At 35.8% G+C, this 18,365-nt stretch overlaps 1 protein-coding gene across 1 annotated transcript; it reads left to right on the forward strand.

Moving 5' to 3' along the window:
* Positions 1-4,433: 4,433 nt before the first annotated feature.
* On the forward strand, positions 4,434-6,655 carry LOC126625151 (transcription factor MYC2-like). The gene is made up of 2 exons (XM_050294235.1): positions 4,434-5,379; positions 5,710-6,655. Exons 1-2 carry the CDS (start codon positions 4,614-4,616, stop codon positions 6,477-6,479), a joined length of 1,536 nt encoding a protein of 511 aa, XP_050150192.1. The 5' UTR covers positions 4,434-4,613; the 3' UTR covers positions 6,480-6,655.
* Positions 6,656-18,365: the final 11,710 nt, after the last annotated feature.

An 18,365-nucleotide genomic window follows, 5' to 3' on the forward strand; every position in this document is an offset into this window, starting at 1 on the left:
TCTCTCTCTCCTGCCTCTCTCGGTTTTCTTCCATTTTCCGTATAAGCGTATGGACAAACTTCAAACCTTCCATTCAAGTCGTGGATCAAGGCTGTGAAGGTGGTCTTTGTGTTCCATGTGAGCTCAGGAGCTCATCTATACCCTTGGTTGGATGTGAAGACCTCATTTTCCCGAGAACCAGATAACCCAGTTTTGGGTTACTGTTCATGCAGTCGTAAATGTGGACCTTTCAGCGGGTTTTAAGGTCATAGGGATCCTTAAAACATCTTCACAAAGCTCGAAGAGTAACTTTAGAGTGATTTGGACGTCGGGAAGCTCGAGTTTGACGAGTTGCAGAGGTGGCCAAATTATCGTGCCTTTTTCGGCAAGATCCCATGGATTTTAGGGATTAAAATTGGTAAGGTTTTGTTCTGCTCGTTGTAAGCTTCATTTTGGTTTAAGTTTCATGAATTTTGGTTGAAAAATGAAAAAGATATGAAGTTTAGAAAAATTTCCCAGATTCTGGCGATGGCGACGGAATCTAGCGACTCGCCGGAGAAGAAAACGAATATTTCGTCAACTTTGACGGAATATTCCTAACGACAATTAACGGCGTCAGGTATATTTAACTGTATATGCTTATATTTAACGGAATAACGCCATTAGGGAATCTGTTTGGTGTGCTAGGCACGTGCTTGCGCGTGAGTCGTGTGTCTGGCCGTGCCTTGGCCGGCGCGTGAAGGTACATGGGTGGTCAGAAAATTTTTCTGAAAATATGGGGATGTTCCTAAGGTTAAGTAGGTCATGGTGGTATATTCAAATTCCCCATTTGAGCAATGTATGATAAGTTATTTCGTAGTTTGGTATATGTTCTTTAAATAACGTTTATTTAGTTATTTAGCATATAGGTGAGATCTATCCGGAGGACAAGCGCCATCAATCAAGGCTCGGGGGCTACGACCCTTCGACATATCAGTGAGTGGGCTTTTGGTTTTCCGTATGTACCTATATACTTGAGATTTTTCCCAGAAAATGAATTTGAATGATTATACTTTTTGAAATGCCATGCAAAGTATCTGTCTATTTTATTTATGCATTAGTAGTTGCATATATTTATGATTGGTGTTGCGGAAGCACAGGTAAGTGCTAGGTAAGTTCATAAATTAAAGATGCGAGATTACTTCAGTTATGCGAGATATGATGTGATGTATTAAGAGCTCATAAACCTGCACCCCGGTGTTAGTGCTCCCGCCTAGAGTTAGGGCACAGTCCTTCACGTGATGTTCACCTCCCGCGTCATATGCTCACCTTGGATCCAAGTTAGGTGCACAGGCTTGTCGTACATACCACTTTAGGTGGTTCCGACTCATAGGTGACCCGCGATCATTCGCACAGTCTTCACGTGATCGTAGTACTAGAACATATTTATTTTACACCTAATCTTGTCGTACAGACCTCTTTAGGTGGTCCCGACTCGTGTGCAAGATTTGATATGGTTGAGATTGGTTATGAGCTATAGACTTAGCCGTACAGCTTCAGTTAAAGGGGTCTGGCTGATATGATATATGGCATTGATATATTTTATCTAGATTACTTATGACATTTCATTGAGATACTTTGGCATGGTATATTTCTATGGTTTTCATCTTGAGCATGATTTCTGTTATGGTATATATATTTTTTGGGAAATTATACATGTTTTACGGCGAGGGGTTAGAACTTTTAAGAAATGAAATGATTTTGAAAAGCTTTGTTTTTGCCCACTCACACTTTCTGTTTTGTGCCCTTCCAGGTTTTAAGTAGAAGTGCTTTGGTGGCTCATTGGGATTTCGATGGTGGTTTTGACAAAACATCATAAACGTAGGATCACCCTTAGGTGTTGTATAATTAGTACTTGTCCAGTCAGACTGCACTTAGGCTATTTATGCTCTGATGGTGTATTTCACACTTAATCTCGCACTTGCACCTTATCGTAATTAGTACTGGTAGTTGGATTTTTATTTACTCATATTTCTCTATATCAATTTTTGCTTCCGCATTGTGCACATGGTTACATCACTCTCACGTGACGGCTAGCATGCCGTGATTTAGGTCGGGCCATGTCACCATTAGTCAATATGATCATTTTTATTCAATAACTGTCAAGTTTTTTTTAGGGTGATTTTGTATAAGATCAATATAAAGTTACAATATATCAACAATATTTATGTTAATTATGAATAGGTCAATCATGTATTATGATACTTAAATGCATTTAAAATGAATACAAAATCTATCATTACAGTTGTCACCCACTTCAACTGACACACCCTTTCTTATATTTTTATATTTGAGAATAGGTCAATACGGATTTAGACACTGCAACACAGTGCGTGTTTCCTAATTCAATTTTTTACGTTTGGATTCAGACGCTGCGTTGCAATGTTCGTTTCTTAATTTCGTTTTTTTTTCAATCACTCATCGTGCAACTCTTAATTTGTGTATTTGTTTCTACATTAGTTTTACATTTGGATGCAGACATTGCATCTGGTTTTATTGGATTCAGATGCTGCTTAAGTGTCCATTTTCTTGTTTTTTTTTTCCCATCATTTACACATCTCCTATTCTTCACACCTCAGCAACTCTTAAGTTTTGCATTTGACACTGCAATGCAATGTCTATTTCCTAGTTCTGTTTTTTACATTATTTGTACTTTTGGATTCAGAATGCAGTGTCTGTTTCCTGGTTCGGCTTTTTCAATCAAACTCGAATAAATAGTTCTCTTAGAGTCTCCGACCTCTGCCCCCACCCATCTTTGCCTTCCCCTCAATCCTTTCTCTTTCTATCTCCTTCTCCCTCCCTATTTTTCATTCTAATCCTCCCTTACGTCAAAGAAAGATATTATAAATTGTCGTCAACCACCCTTGGGCTTTGATTAGAAGTTAGCGACAACAGATCAGAAAGTTGGAGTTGTCATCGATCATCCTTGGGCTCCATAACAAGGTAAGAATCGAAGAAGAGAAAGTGAAGGGCAAGAGTGAGAAAATTAATGGGGTGTCATCAGTGAAATTATCACCATCGATAGAGGTTTAGTCGTTGATGGGAGTTCATGGTGGCAGGAAGTGGATGGTTGCTGAGAGTTTTTGGCAGGGGCGGATATTTTTGAATTTCTGTTTCACTTTCGGGATTTGTAATAGACAAGGGTATTTTTTTAGTCAAAATATTTATTCAGGTTTGACGGATGAGAGAGAAAGATAGAGAGTCAGGGAGAGGAGAGATAAACATGAGAAAGTGAAGAGAAAGAAGGGAAGAGAGAAACATGATAGAAAATCGGAAGAGAATAAAGTAAATACGGATGAGAAAGTGGAAGAGATAAGGATAGAATAAAGTTGAGAGAATGATATAATAGTTATTTTATAACTAGCTTAAACTCATGTGACATATTTCATAGACTTATGTATAATTATTATAAAATTTCATTGATTATGTCCAAAAATAAAATTGACCATTGATATATGATTAATTAGTGAAATTTTTATTAACCTTTAGGCCAAATATCCTTAAAAACTATGTACTACAAATAAAAATTGAAACCCTAGCCTACCCAACCACGCAATGATCCTCCGCAACACAAAACCACCGTGACTGCCCCAATAGCCACCCCCTTCTCTCTCTCTCTGGGAATCTTCACCCCACGGCCTGCTACCTCTCCGCGTTGCTTCTCCAACTGTATGGCTACGTCTCGTCGACCTCCTCCCCCTCTCTGTGCCGTCGTTGACTCCATATGAACCCTACCTTCACACTTTTATCAATCGCCTTGCCTCCAGCCATGTCATCTACAGACCTACCATATTCATCGCATAGATCGGCCCTGCAGGCTTTCCCCTTTGATCCATTCCCTTTCACGACCTCATGATTGGGGATTTTTTTATATTTATTTATTAAAATTGAACTTTATCATATCGTTTATATGAGTTTTTATATTTATTAAATAATTAGAAATTGATTAATTAACGGTAGTTTAATGGAATGGTCTACATTAGCTAAGGGAGTAAAAAACACATAAAGATCAAATTAGCTAGATAAAAACAATGAGATTAAATTAGCCAAATGAAAAACATTTTTATTTTTATTTTTTGTCAAATGATAGATTTTGTTAAATTAGATATTAGATTAACTACCGTCATGCAATGGCTCAGCTCATTTTTACCATGTGGTAAGCTAATACACAAAAGTCACCACTTAGTATTACGATCGAATGATATTCCTCTTCACTTATAAAATGTTTTAGATTCGATTCTCGTCAAATGCTAATTCGAACCATATTATTATGGCTGCCCAACGTGAGACTTAACTCATTCCCTCACCTCAATAGATAATATTGTTTGTTAAAAAAAAAAAATCTATCATATCACCATGTTTATAACGTTGGCACCACTAGCCCAAAGTCCAAACTGTGCAAGGCATAAAGCCAGGCTTTGGTTGTCCTATATTTATGCCCGTATAACCAAATCCTAAAAGCCACACCACTCACTGAAAACCTCGCTCTTTTAGTTTCTTGACTCTCTTCTTCCACTGCTCTGCTTCTCACTCTCCTCCTCTCTCTTGTTACATAAAGTCCCCTTCTGTAGCAAAACCAAATTAGGGCAAATACTATGGAAGAAATCATATCCTCATGTTCTCCACCCAATTTCTGCCAAGAAACCTCCTCCAAATTTCAACAGAGCCTACAGTTCATAATTCAGAATAGGCCTGAGTGGTGGGTGTATTCCATTTTCTGGCAAGCCTCCAAAGACAGCATTAGTGATCAAGTTTCCCTGTCGTGGGCTGCCGGCCATTTCCAGGACACTCGCGATCACTTGGCATCGAAAAGAAGCAACCGAGTGACCAACAGTTACCAACCCAAATTTGGGTTCAATAATGTGGGGAGAAAGAAGATGATTAACCGGGAAGTTGAGGCTCTTTTGCATGATGACATGGTGGATTTGGACATGAGGTTGGTGGATACTGACACCGAGTGGTTTTACTTTTACACCGTTTCTTTAACCCAGTCATTCTCTGCAAGCCACGGTAATAATAGTGACAATATTCTCGGCAGGGCATTTGGTTCTGGTGGGTTTGTTTGGCTTGCAGCTGACCATGAATTTCAATTTTATGAGTGTGAGAGAGTGAAAGAAGCAAGAATGCATGGGATCCAAACTTTGGTTTGCATTGCAACTCCTTGTGGGGTACTTGAACTGGCCTCTTTGGATGTGATCAAAGAAGATTGGGGTCTAGTGCAGTTATCAAAGTCGCTGTTCGGATCAGACGGCAACATCAACAAGACGCTCTCACAGCAGACCAACCATGACGGCAATGTAATTGCTCCTATCCTAGAAAATGGACTGTTTTCAGCAGCTCAAAAGGAACTCACCCGACAAGGTATGCACCAAAAACTATGTTAAATTCGAGAGTAATTCGTTTTTTGGTACTTACCAAATACAAAATTACAGTACTTAATTTGCACAGTGTTCGAACTTGATTGGTTATTTGTCGATATTACCAAATATTGATCAAGCTCTAAAAATGGTATGGTCAATGATTTCGAATACAACTTACCAAACAATTTTTCCCTTTTGGTCATTCACTAAGTACATATTAGTTGCGTAGGTCTATTAGTGCATTATACTGCGTTTGCCTACGTGTATAATCTTAATAATGTACCTAATTTAACATCGAGGTGCAATACTTTTTTTTTTTTTCTTTTTCCAGATCGAGGTGGTATAAACGAAGCTGCACCTATCAATCTAGGACGGTCGTCACCGGAATCACCTTCTGACTCCGTTGACAATTTCACCTCCGAGAATACGGAGAGCATGACTCGGACAAAAAAGCGAGGGAGATCATCAAACCATGGATCTGCAAGTAGAGAATCACAATTGTTGAACCACGTTGAGGCAGAGAGACAGAGGAGGGAGAAGCTCAACCACCGATTCTATGTCCTCCGGTCAGTTGTTCCCAATGTGTCTAAAATGGACAGGTCCTCTTTGCTTGCCGATGCCGTGGCGTACATCAATCAACTCAAATCAAAAGTAGAGGAATTGGAGGCCAAAGTCCAAGAACAACCACAAAAACCTAAAGCGGGCAATAATGCAAGTAACAGTCTTGACCACCACTCCGGCCAAAGCACCAGCTCCAAAGTCGAACAGCGTCATTGTTCTAATAATAATGATGGTAATATTATTAATAGTAATAACAATAATAATAATAATATTAATAGTGATAGGGGAGCTGCTGCGGTTGTGGAAGTGGATGTAAAGATTCTGGGGTCAGAAGCCATAATACATGTTCAGTGTCCGGATCAAGGCTACCCATATGCTAAGTTGATGAATGCACTCAAAGGCCTAGGGCTACAAGTTTACCATGCCAGCATCTCGAGCGTGAAAGAGTTGATGATTCAGGATGTTGTGGCCAGACTGCCTTATGGGTTCACTGGTGAGGAGGCATTGAGAAATGGTATTATAAAAAGATGGTGCCATTAGAAACTATAAATTTATTTTATTTAGTTTCCTTTGCTATTGAGGACAATGATTTTTCGTTGAGTAGTGCTTGTTGTACCTCAAAGTCAGGTGTAAGTTGTCCACTAGGAACATGGATACAGGAGGTCCGATCAAAAAGATCAGTTGACAATTTTTTTAAAAAAAAATTTTGCTCTCAACTTGATATGTTAAATTGATTATTTATTTATTTATTTATAATTGTAATAAACGTTTTTAGAACAAAACATAATAATAATGATAATAATGGGTAAAATTTTTTTTAATAAATTAAAAATGAATTTGAAGTTGCTGTCAATTTTGGCAACTACTATTTTTGATGTCAATTGACGTCATGCCACGTAAGAATTGAAAATTTGGTTAAAAAACACAATTGTTGTTATTGCTTATGTGAATTTAGACATCTCATTCGAAAACATGATTAACTCACCAAATCCAATTACTCAGTTTGGCTTTGTCAGATCAAGCTCTTTCTCGCTGGCCATGATCTGTAAAAGTTCGATGACGAAACTCATCCGCTACCTCCTTCTCACATACCCGATCCCAAACACAACCCGATCACCCTTTATGGATTCAACAAGATCATCTTCTTGTTAGGTACGTATAATAGCAGTGCGATTTCTGAGAATATCCACTCTTACTATCGGCTATGAAACTGCCTCGGAAATTTGGGGGTGCCTCCAGAGTCACTTTGCCCAGCATTCCATTGTTAGTGAGACGAATCTTCTCGTCTCTGGATTTCTATCTTTAGATTAAGTTTACCTGTATTGTACGTTAAGAAATACCAAATATAATTAAGCTAAGAATCTTACCACATATAAATTTTTTCTAATCTTATAGGGCTCGTTTATAAAATAGGGAATCATACTTCTACACATATCTTGCTATCTGTCCTGAAAATACTTTTTACTCCTGGTCATGGACCAAAATATCAATATTATCGGCGATATTTCGTCGATAATATCGTTTTTGTGAGAGGGCGATATTTTCACGAGTATCCACTTAATTATCGTCAATATATCGCGATATTATCGATATTATCGGAGGAATTCGTTGTTGTCTTCTGGAACCCTACTCCCCCATTGACGACGACCTATTCGATTGCCTCCTGGACTCCTTCCTCCTCCTCGTCTTCAACAAGATCGGTGACTTGAAGACCCTCGGCCGCCGCTGCGTCGTTCTCTGTGGTGGTGAACGACTCCCGACGATGTGGCAGTCATCGGATCCCATTCATTCGACAGCGGGACCCACTCGAACCATTTTCGTTTGCCGTGAAATGACCTGTGGTGGTCGAAACACCTCTAGACACTCACGACCTCGCCGGAGATGGGTGTGCCTAATCTCAAGCCGATTTCGTCCCAAAAACCTTGGAAAAACACGAGATAGAACTTAAAAATTCACATCTAAGCTTCAATCTAGAATAGAAAGAGGTAAACCCGAAGCTTACCTAACTGGAGAAGATTAAGAAGCTTGCCAGAGAGTTCCTACGTTCGCCGAGTTGCAGAGACGAGAAGGAGAGGGAGAAAGACGATGTTTGATGACGATGATGATGAGGGTAATGATGTTTGCATGATGGTGCTGCCGTGTGTGTGTCTCGACGACAGAGAGGGAAGAGATAGAGGGTTTCGAGAGAGAGAGATAGAGTGCAGAGAAAGAAGAAGAAGAAAGAGAAAGGAAAGAGGGTCACGGGGTAGGGGACGGAAAGAGAGAAAAGTAAGGAGTGATATGGTGCTGCCACGTGGCAGTTTGGGAATGTTTAGGAATCTAGATAAAGGGTCCAGATTTAATCAAAATAGGGGAGGGGGGCAAAATGAAATCTCAATAAAACTTTAGGGGACTTACGAAATTATACATATAATTGGGGGTTGGGGTGTTACACGCCGCACCCACTACCTGCAACCCAGAAATAAATAAATAAATAAAACCCTAATAGTTGAGGTAGTTTTGTGTAATTTACCCTAATATTTATTATCTAGGATAAATTTCTATATTAAAAAAAAAAACACCAAGGGATTCAAACCCCTCCCATTTTATTCCTTCAACACCTTGACCACCATATCACTTATGTTTTTGTGAAAATATGCTAAAATATTTATATATATGGTTTTGTTTTGAATTCTTTTTGCGAGAAACAAATCTACACATAGAGATGATGAAGATAGTGAAAATTTTGAACCTCATAGGAACTCTATGTGGTACTAAGTCACTCATGTATCTTACCATGCAATGTATAAAGTGTAAAATATTGTACTAATTCATTATATATAAATGATTATGGTGTGTTTAAACTTCTTTAATTAATTACTACATATTTTCTACACTCACAATGTTTGCCAGCTCGCTATATAATCAACTTAAATTAGTTTACTCCATCATGCAATGCATTTCCTTCCAATTTTTTGTGATAAACTAATAGATAATTGACTAAATAAACATCCTGCAAAGTTTCAATAAAAATTTCCAAGTTTTTCTTACAATTTTCGTGGTTTTATTCAATTTTTATTGATATTGATAATATCCCGATATTTTCATCAAAATTTCCGTATTTTTAAATTACTGATATTTCTGATATCATCGATATTTTATACCTTGCTCCCGGTCAATGGTCCTCAGAAATACTCAAATCTTTTTCGTTTTTTAATTGGGTTTGATGGGGTCCGAAAGGCCCAACAAAAAAAAAAGTTTTGTATATTTCTTCATTGATTGAGTTGGGGAAACGGCCCAACAAAGAAGCTATAAGTCTTTTTCAGTAATTGGTGCTTTGAAATTTTAGTGGGTTTTTGTGAGGTATAATATTTGGGTACTTGTCATTGTGTACTTATTTTTTGATTTTTGTCTAAAATGTTTTGACATATATTTTATTATAGGGAGCTTTAATGAAAAGGGCTTGAGCCAACAAATATTTAATAAAAAACCATCCCAAAATGTTATTTAATCAAAATGGCTCAAAATTTAATAAAAATATCATCCAAAACTATTGTCCATGGGTCAAACTTACAAGCCCAACCCACTACAAATCTAAACTTCCGTAAATACCCTTAAATAATTTGATATTGTCTTTACTCTTCACCAACCTCAAACCAGCACGAAATTGCCATAATAACTCCCTGTCTTCCTATCAAATCCAATTCCCCCCATTTCAAAAACAACCAAATCAAAGTTGAAAAAGAAAGCATTCATCGGAACAAAGCCGCCGAAACAAGTTCAAAGAAGTTTAATGGCATAAACTAGTGAAAAAGTGTCTGGAAACAAAAAAGAACCAAAACATAAAATTGTTTCTGGATAACCCACAACATAACACTGTTTCTGGAAAGAAAAAAAAAATCAGATATAGTGTTTGTTTACAAACAATGTATCAGGAAAGAGCAGAACTAAAATCCAGAAACAGTGACTTAAATTCTAGAAACAGTGACTTAAATCCCAGAAACAATAACTTAGATTCCAGAAACAGTGACTTAGTTCCAGAAATAGTCTATGTTTTAACCTTTGACTGTTTCATTTCTTTCATGCATCAATTGATTATATTTAAGAAACATGATGCTTATTTTTCTCTGAATTCAAATACAGTGAATTTCACTATTTCTTTTATAGCTTACATTTAAGAAATAGTGTGTCTATTTCACTTAAATCCAGAAATAGTGACTTAGATTCCAAAAACAGTGATTTAGATTCCAGACACATTGTTACTTAAAATCTAGAAACAGTTTATTTTTATAGTCCAGAAACAGTGACCCGTCGTTATTATTAAATAGCATGCAGATCTCAAATTTATTTTATGGAGAAACAAATTATGAACTTCACTGACGATGAAAATTTGAAAAACAGTACCTCAAATACACTATGAATAATGGCGACGATCACATTTCAACAAAATAATACAAAATATAAATTAAATAGCATGCATATCTATATTTTGTTTCAAAGAAAAAGAAGAAGGTCTGCTAAACAACGATGAACTCTATTAATGACGAAAATGTGGAACTTAACCTTAAAAAGTTAGGGGTAAAATCGACAAATCATAATTTATTATAGTTGGGCCATTTTTAATTGCACTACTTTAATATGGGTCTTGTACTAATCATTAAACAAAACTTATAACATGATTTTTTATTAAAACTAAGATTTTTCAAGTCATTTTCATTAGTTTTCTTTTAATAATTAGCTATAGTACCATGAGCTATTTGATTTCAATCTATCTTCTTAAACTTTGGTATATTTACTTATAAGAAATGGATTTGTAAGCATTGAGTATCATTTTCGTTCATATATTTATTGACAACTAATTAGGTAATTAGTTGAATATGGTTCACATTCGTGTGTTTACTAACAACTAAAGGATAAAAAAGTAATTATCTACATTTAAAACATTATAAAAAATAAATATAAAGAAATTTTTATCGACAGTTCACCACTAGCTAGTTCATGATACTCTTTTTGAAGTTCTAATAAATATTGCCAAATTGCCAAATTGATAAATATCTCCCCATCTTGTACATGTTTTAAATCTTTTGAACGTTGATTAAATAAGAAGCGAATTATTATACCCGATGATTTACGGAACTTCTTACGTATCAAAATAAAAAACTATATGGTCCCAAGTATTGTGAGTCATTACTACGTTACAGCCAATATTGAATTCTTGAAACCATCTTGTACTATTCTCCGCTTCTCTATTGATTGAGCATTGAATTCAAAAGCAGTCATTTTTCTTGTTAGAAAATATTAATCAATGACACTTGGCAAGCAAATATGAGTGTGGTTAGTTACGAAAGTAGTTAAGAATTGAGTTGGTTAAAAGGGTAATATTGTAATTGAATAAGGTAGTTAGAGGGTATTCTTATAATTGTAGGAAGTCATTGGTTACAATATTTAACCATTAGACTCTTCATATTGGACAGCTCAATCCGTATGAACTATTGAAAATCAGAGAAATTGAAGCCCGATTCCTTCTTACTTCTTCTTCGTTTGCTTGTTTACTTTGTTCTTGTGAGAACCTTAGAGCTGTTAATAGAAAAGACTTCTCTAAACCAGATTTTGTTGCGTTGTACCATGATATGGAGATGTGCGATTTTGTTTGGGTCGATCAGCCTCCATCTTCGTTTGTAAGAATTTTAAATAAGGATGGATTACCTTATCCCATGACTTACCTTGTTTTGTGTGTGGGCTGGGTGACACTTTTGCCATGAGTGGCGGTGTCATTTCCTAGGTAGAGTTGCCTAGAGCTGTTCTAAAAATCACTCGAGTATTAAATTATCTAACTAAGGTTAATACTTTGGTAGCTATAGATCAATATAACATTATTAATTTCATTGTTCAAGCGCTCTATGTATAGTAGTGTGTCACTTTCGACCCACTCGTATTGTTTGTTTAATTTAATATTTCGGGTATTAATAGTAACTAGAGAACTCTCACTATACCCGATCTCTGATTTGACCTAATTAAAAAGTATGTGTCACAATCCATTCCGAAATATATTTTTTCGATGGTGTGAATTAACTAGAATACCCTTGGATGTTGAGTATATGGTGTAGTGTTGTGGTTTGAGTTTGGGTGTTAGACTAATCTAATTAGTTCCTAAGTTTTTAGAACTTAAAAATTATGGTTTTGTGGTTGTTAGTAACCCAAAACTGGACCACACACTCACACTCACACACACCACTCCCGTTGGCTTCTCTCTCTCTTCCTTCCCTTGGATTTCTTACCATTTCCGTACAACCTGTATGGACAACCCTCAAAACCCTTTCAAACTTCACAGATCGAGGTGGTGATCGATGTTTTTGGACTCCTTGAAAGCTTTGGAGTCAAATGGTAGTGTTGGTTGGACGTGAAAATCCGAAAAACCTGAGAAACCATAATCTCCGATTTGAGCACTGCTCATGCACTCGTGATTTCGAAGTTTTTAGAAGATTTTAAGCTACTAGTGAGCTTTAGTACATCTTCACGAAGCTCGGAGAAGAAAAACGAAGTGAATTGGACGTCGGGAAGTCGAGTTTGGCGAGTTTCAAGTTTGGCCGGATTATCGAGGTTCCTCCGGCAAAATCCCGTGGATTTCAAGGCTTGAAAGTAGTAAGGTTTTGTTCCTCTCATCCTAAGCTTCAAATTGATATAAATTTTGAGAATTTTGGTTGAGAATCGAAGAAGATATGACGATTTGAAGTTTTTCAGTTTTCTGGCGATGACGTCGGTCACCGGAGTTCGAAGGTTGAAGACGACCGAATATTCCATCAAGTTTGACAGAATATTCTGACGGCGTCAAGTTAGTTTTAACGGAATATGCTACTTTTTGACAGAATATTCCCTAACACTGTTAAATATTATGTTAGGCGTGCCAGACACGTGGCCTCACGTGGGGGCACGTCTGGCCGTGCCCTTGCCGCCGTGTGGCTGCGCGTTGGGCATCGGAATTTTTTTCTAAAAATATGGGGATATTCCTGAAGTTTAGTAGATCATGATGGTATATTTAAATACCCCATTTGAGCATTGTATGAGAAATTATTTCCTAGTTTTGTGTATGTGCTTTAAATAACGTTTATTCAGTTATTTCGCGTATAGGTGAGACAAATCCTGAGGACGAGCGCTATCAATCGAGGCTCGGGGGCTACGACCCTTCGACATACCAGTGAGTGGGCTTTTGGTTTTCCATATACACCTATATACTTGAGATTTTTCCCAGAAAATATGTTTAAATGAAAATATGTTTTGGAAATGCCATGCAAGTATCTATCTATTTTAATCATGCATTAATAGTTGCATACATTCATGATTGGTGCTATGAACGCATAGGTAAGTGCCAGGTAAGTTCATAAATCAAAGGTATGATATTGTTTCGGTTACGTGATGTATGATGTGATGTATTGAGAGCTCATAAACCTGCACCCTGGTGTTAGTGCTCTCACCCAGAGTTAGGCCACAATCCTTCACGTGATGTTCACCTCCCGCACCATATGCTCACCTTGGATCCAAGTTAGGTGCACATGCTTGTCGTACATACCACTTTAGGTGGTTTCGACTCGTAGGTGACCTGTGATTACTCGCACAGCCTTCACGTGATCATAGCACTAGAGCATATTTATTTTATACCTAGTCTTGTCGTACAGACCACTTTAGATGGTTCCGACTTGTGTGCAGGATTTGATTTGATTGGATATGATTGAGATTGATTATGAGCTATAGACTCAGCCATGCAGTTGAGTTAGGGAGATTTGGTTGTTGTGATACCTGTCATTGTTATATTTTACTTGGGTTATTTATGGCACTTCATTGATATACTTTGGCATGACATACTTATGAATATCGTTTTCTGAGCATGGTTTTGAGATATGTTTATATTTTATTTTTCTGGGAAAATTATACAGGTTTTATGGCGAGGGGTTAGAACTTTTGAGAAATGAAATGATTTTGAAAAGCTTTGTTTTTGCCCACTCACACTTTCTGTTTTGCACCCCTCCAGGTTTTAGGGGGGAGTGTTTTGGTGAATCACAAGGATCTCAACGGTGGTTCTGACAGAGCATCATAAATGTAGGATCACCCATGGGTGTTGTATAATTAGTACTTATCCTGCTTGACTGCACTTAGACTATTTATGCTCTGGTTGTGTATTTCACACTTAATCTCGTTCTAGCACTTTATCTTAGCTAGTACTCTAGTTGATTTGGTTTTTATTCTCTCGTATTTCTCTATATATTTATTACTTCTGCACTGTGCACATGGCTACGTCACCCTCACGTGACGGCCAGCACGCCCTGATTTAGGCAGGGTGTGTCAGTATGGATACTTTGGATACGGTCTCTAATCCTTAGCATTCTTTGACTAAAACCTTAATGGTTTTCAAAGTTTGATCAAAGTCCCTTGACTTTGTACACCTCATTATATTACTATTAATATTTATATTTTTATACTTTTGACATTAATTGTTTGATATTTTATGAGATTTATAAATCTATAAATTTAAAGTCCCTCATTATAATACTATTAGAAACGGTTACAATAAAAAAATTCAAACATTTTGATTGAATAAATGGATAACAATAAGAAATAATAAATGGTAAAAGAATGTATCCAAAGTGTTAAAAAAATTGGTACATTTTACAAAAAAAAATTGATACATTTCACATATAACAAAGTGGTACATTAATAAAGAAGAATGGGTACATTATAAATAAATTAGGGTACAAATAAAAGATTAAAAAATTATGAATACAAATGAATTTTAAAAAGTTATGACCGCTACAAGAAATTAATATATGGGTACAAATTAAAACTAAAAAGAAAATACTACAAATTAAAAAAAAAATGTTGCAAATTAAAAGTGGGTACAAACTAAAATTATAAATATATGATACAAAGTTTAGCTATAAAACATAAATATACCATATGTAATTTTTCTATCATTGGTTAAAATATACAAATATCACGTGATAGTAAATGACACACCCCGACCTAAATCAGGGCATGCTGGCCGTCACATGAGGGTGACGTAGCCATGTGCAAAGTGCGGAAGCAATAACGACAATAGAGAATACGAATAAATAAAAGCCAAATTCATAAGAGTACTAGCTAAGGTAAGTGCTAGTAAATGTGTGAATACACAATTAGAGCATAAGTAGCCTATGTTCAGTCCAAAAAACAAGTACTAATTAAACGACACCTAAAGATGCCCTACATTTGTGATAGTTTGTCAGAACCTCCAATCAATCCTCGTGAGTCACCAATGAACAAGCTTATCTAAAACCTGGAGGGGTGCAAAACAAAAAGTGTGAGTGGGCAAAAACAAAGCTTTTCAAAACCATTTCATTATCAAATGCTCTAACCCCTCGCCGTAAAACATGTATAATTTTCCTAGAAATAGAATATAAATATATAAATATATAAATATATAAATAAATAAATAAATAAATAAATAAATATATATATATATATATATATATATATTCAAATCATGCTTCACATATCCATATTCATAAGTATGCCATGCAAAAAATATAAAACAGAATAAGTAACTCAGGTGAAAATAAATTCATGGAAAATAACATATTAGCTGGAACCTCTGCAGAGGTCTGTATGGCTGAATTTATAGCTCATTAGTCAATCTAGCCGGAGCCACCGCAAGTGACCTATACGACATTACACTGCCCATGAGTCGGAACCACTATAAAGGTCTGTACGACAAGAATATAAATAAAAATATAAAAAAATAAAAAAATAAAAATATATAAATATATAAATATAAATATATAAATGTTTAAATATAAATATATAAATGTTTAAATATAAATATATAAATATATAAATATATAAATATATAAATATATAAATATATAAATTTATAAATATATAAATTTATAAATTTATAAATTTATAAATATATAAATATATAAATATATAAATATATAAATATATAAATATATAAATATATAAATATATAAATATATAAATATATAAATATATAAATATATATAAATATATAAATATATATATAAATATATATATATATATATATATATATACATACATAGAGCTTAAGGGGAGGGATCCCCATTTTTTGAAAAAAATGGGGATTAGGTGTGGGGCCCATTACACATTGAATTTCAACGATCCGAACCGTCTATTTTGTTCGTCTCGATTCATAGATCACCCTTGCAAAATATTAGCTAAATTGGAAATGTTTAAGACATCTACTTGGGTTCAAGGAAATGAACGAATACTTTGTTATATAAGAAAAAATGAAATTTGATCTTGATAATTAAATAGACAAATGGTTTCGGATTGAATTGAATTTTTGCAAGGGTGATCTATGAATCGAGACTAACAAAATAGACGGTTCGGATCGTTGAAATTCGATGTGAAGTGGGCCCCACACCTAATCCCCATTTTTTTCAAAAAATGGGGATCCCTCCCCTTAAGCTCTCTGATATATATATATATATATATATATATATTCAAATCATGCTTCACATATCCATATTCATAAGTATGCCATGCCAAAAATATAAAACATAATAAGTATCTCAGGTGAAAATAAATTAATGGAAAATAACATATTAGCTGGAACCTCTGCAGAGGTTTGTACGGCTGAATTCATAGCTCATTAGTCAATCTAGCCGGAGCCACCGCAAGTGACCTATACGACACTACACTGCACATGAGTCGGAACTACTGTAAAGGTTTGTATGACAAGACTGGGTGTAATATAGTTATGCTCACTGCTACGCTCTCATGATAGCTGTGCGATAAATCGCTAGTCACCTACGAGTCGGAACCACTTATGATGTTCTGTACGACAAGACTGTGCACCTAAATTGGATCCAATGTGAGCATATGGTGCGGGAGGTGACATCATAAACAGGCATGTAACATATCTCTGGCTAAATCACATGTCTCTCATGATAGCTAGGTGTATATAAATATATATTGAAAACCAAAAGCTCACTCACTGGTATATCGAAGGATCGTAGCCCCCGAGTCGTCCTTGATTGCGCTTTTCCTCGGGATAAGTCTCCCCTATATGCGAAACAACTATAAAAACGTTAATTTAAAGCACATAACCAACACTAGCTAATAACTTCTTATACAATGTTCAAATGAGATGTTTGAATATACCAACGTGATCTACACTACCTCACGAACACCCTTATATTTTTAGAAAAAAATTCCGACGTCCCATGCGCCGGCAAGTGCACGGCAACACGCGCGGCCATGCGTAAGGAAGCCTAACGGAATCCCTAACCGCCGTTAGGAATATTCCGTTAAAATAAAGGAATATTTTGTCCAAATTACCTGACATCGTTACCTTTCATTAAGAATATTTCGTCAACTTGACGGAATATTCTCCTTCTTCTTCGATAAATCACCGGTCGCCGTCGCCGTTGCCGGAAACTGGATAAAACTTCAAATAGTCATATCTTCTTCAATTCTCAACCAAAATTCATGAAATTTTCACCAAAATGAAGCTCTAAACATGAAGTACACAACTTTACCAATTTTAACCTCCAAAAATTACAGAATCTTGTCGAAGAAATCTTGAAATTCCGGTCACCTATGCAACTCGTTGAAACTGGGCTTCCCGACGTCCAATTCAACTTTTTTTCTTCTCCGAGCTTTGTGGAGAAGCCCTAAAGCTTCCTAGAAGCTCAAAAACCACTAAAACCTTCACATTCACGTGTGCATGAACAATGCACCAAAACTGAGTATCTCGAGTTCTCGGGTTTCGAAGGTTTCATGGCCAGAAAAGGGTATAGGTGGGTTCGTATGGACACAAGGAAGACGATGATGATGTCCACAAGCTCGATTCGCGACTGGTTGGAGTTTAGAGAGAGTGACCATACAAATTGTACGGACAAAGGAAGAAAAACCGAGGGAAGAGAGAGAGTGTACACGGGAGACAGAGAGAGAGAGAGAGAGAGAGAGAGAGAGAGAGGGTATGTGTGGTGTAGATTTGGTCCCCAATAAAAACCAAAAAAAATCTAAGTTCCAATTGGTACAAATACAAATAAAACTTTAAAAAATATGGTACAAAAAGAAACTAATATATGGATACAAATTGAAAATGAAAAGAAAATTGGTACAAATTAAAAAAGGTTTGCAAATTAAAAATAGGTACAAACTAAAAATAAAAATTTATGATAAAAAATTTAGCCATAAATATAGATATACTAATTGTAACATTTTTAACACTAAAGGAATATATTTAAACATAAAAATATTTTATTATTCAAATAATTAATGATGTTATTAATACCCAAGGATCTTGATCAAAAATTGAAAATGAATAGAGTTTTAATTAATGTAGTAGCAAAATGAAGGATGTGAATCTAATTTCTCTTAAAAAGTATCACGTGTTTTTTTTTATTTTTAAGGTCCAAAAAATTAATT

Source organism: Malus sylvestris, chromosome 6 (genome assembly GCF_916048215.2).
Source record: "Malus sylvestris chromosome 6, drMalSylv7.2, whole genome shotgun sequence".
Lineage (NCBI taxonomy): Eukaryota > Viridiplantae > Streptophyta > Magnoliopsida > Rosales > Rosaceae > Malus > Malus sylvestris.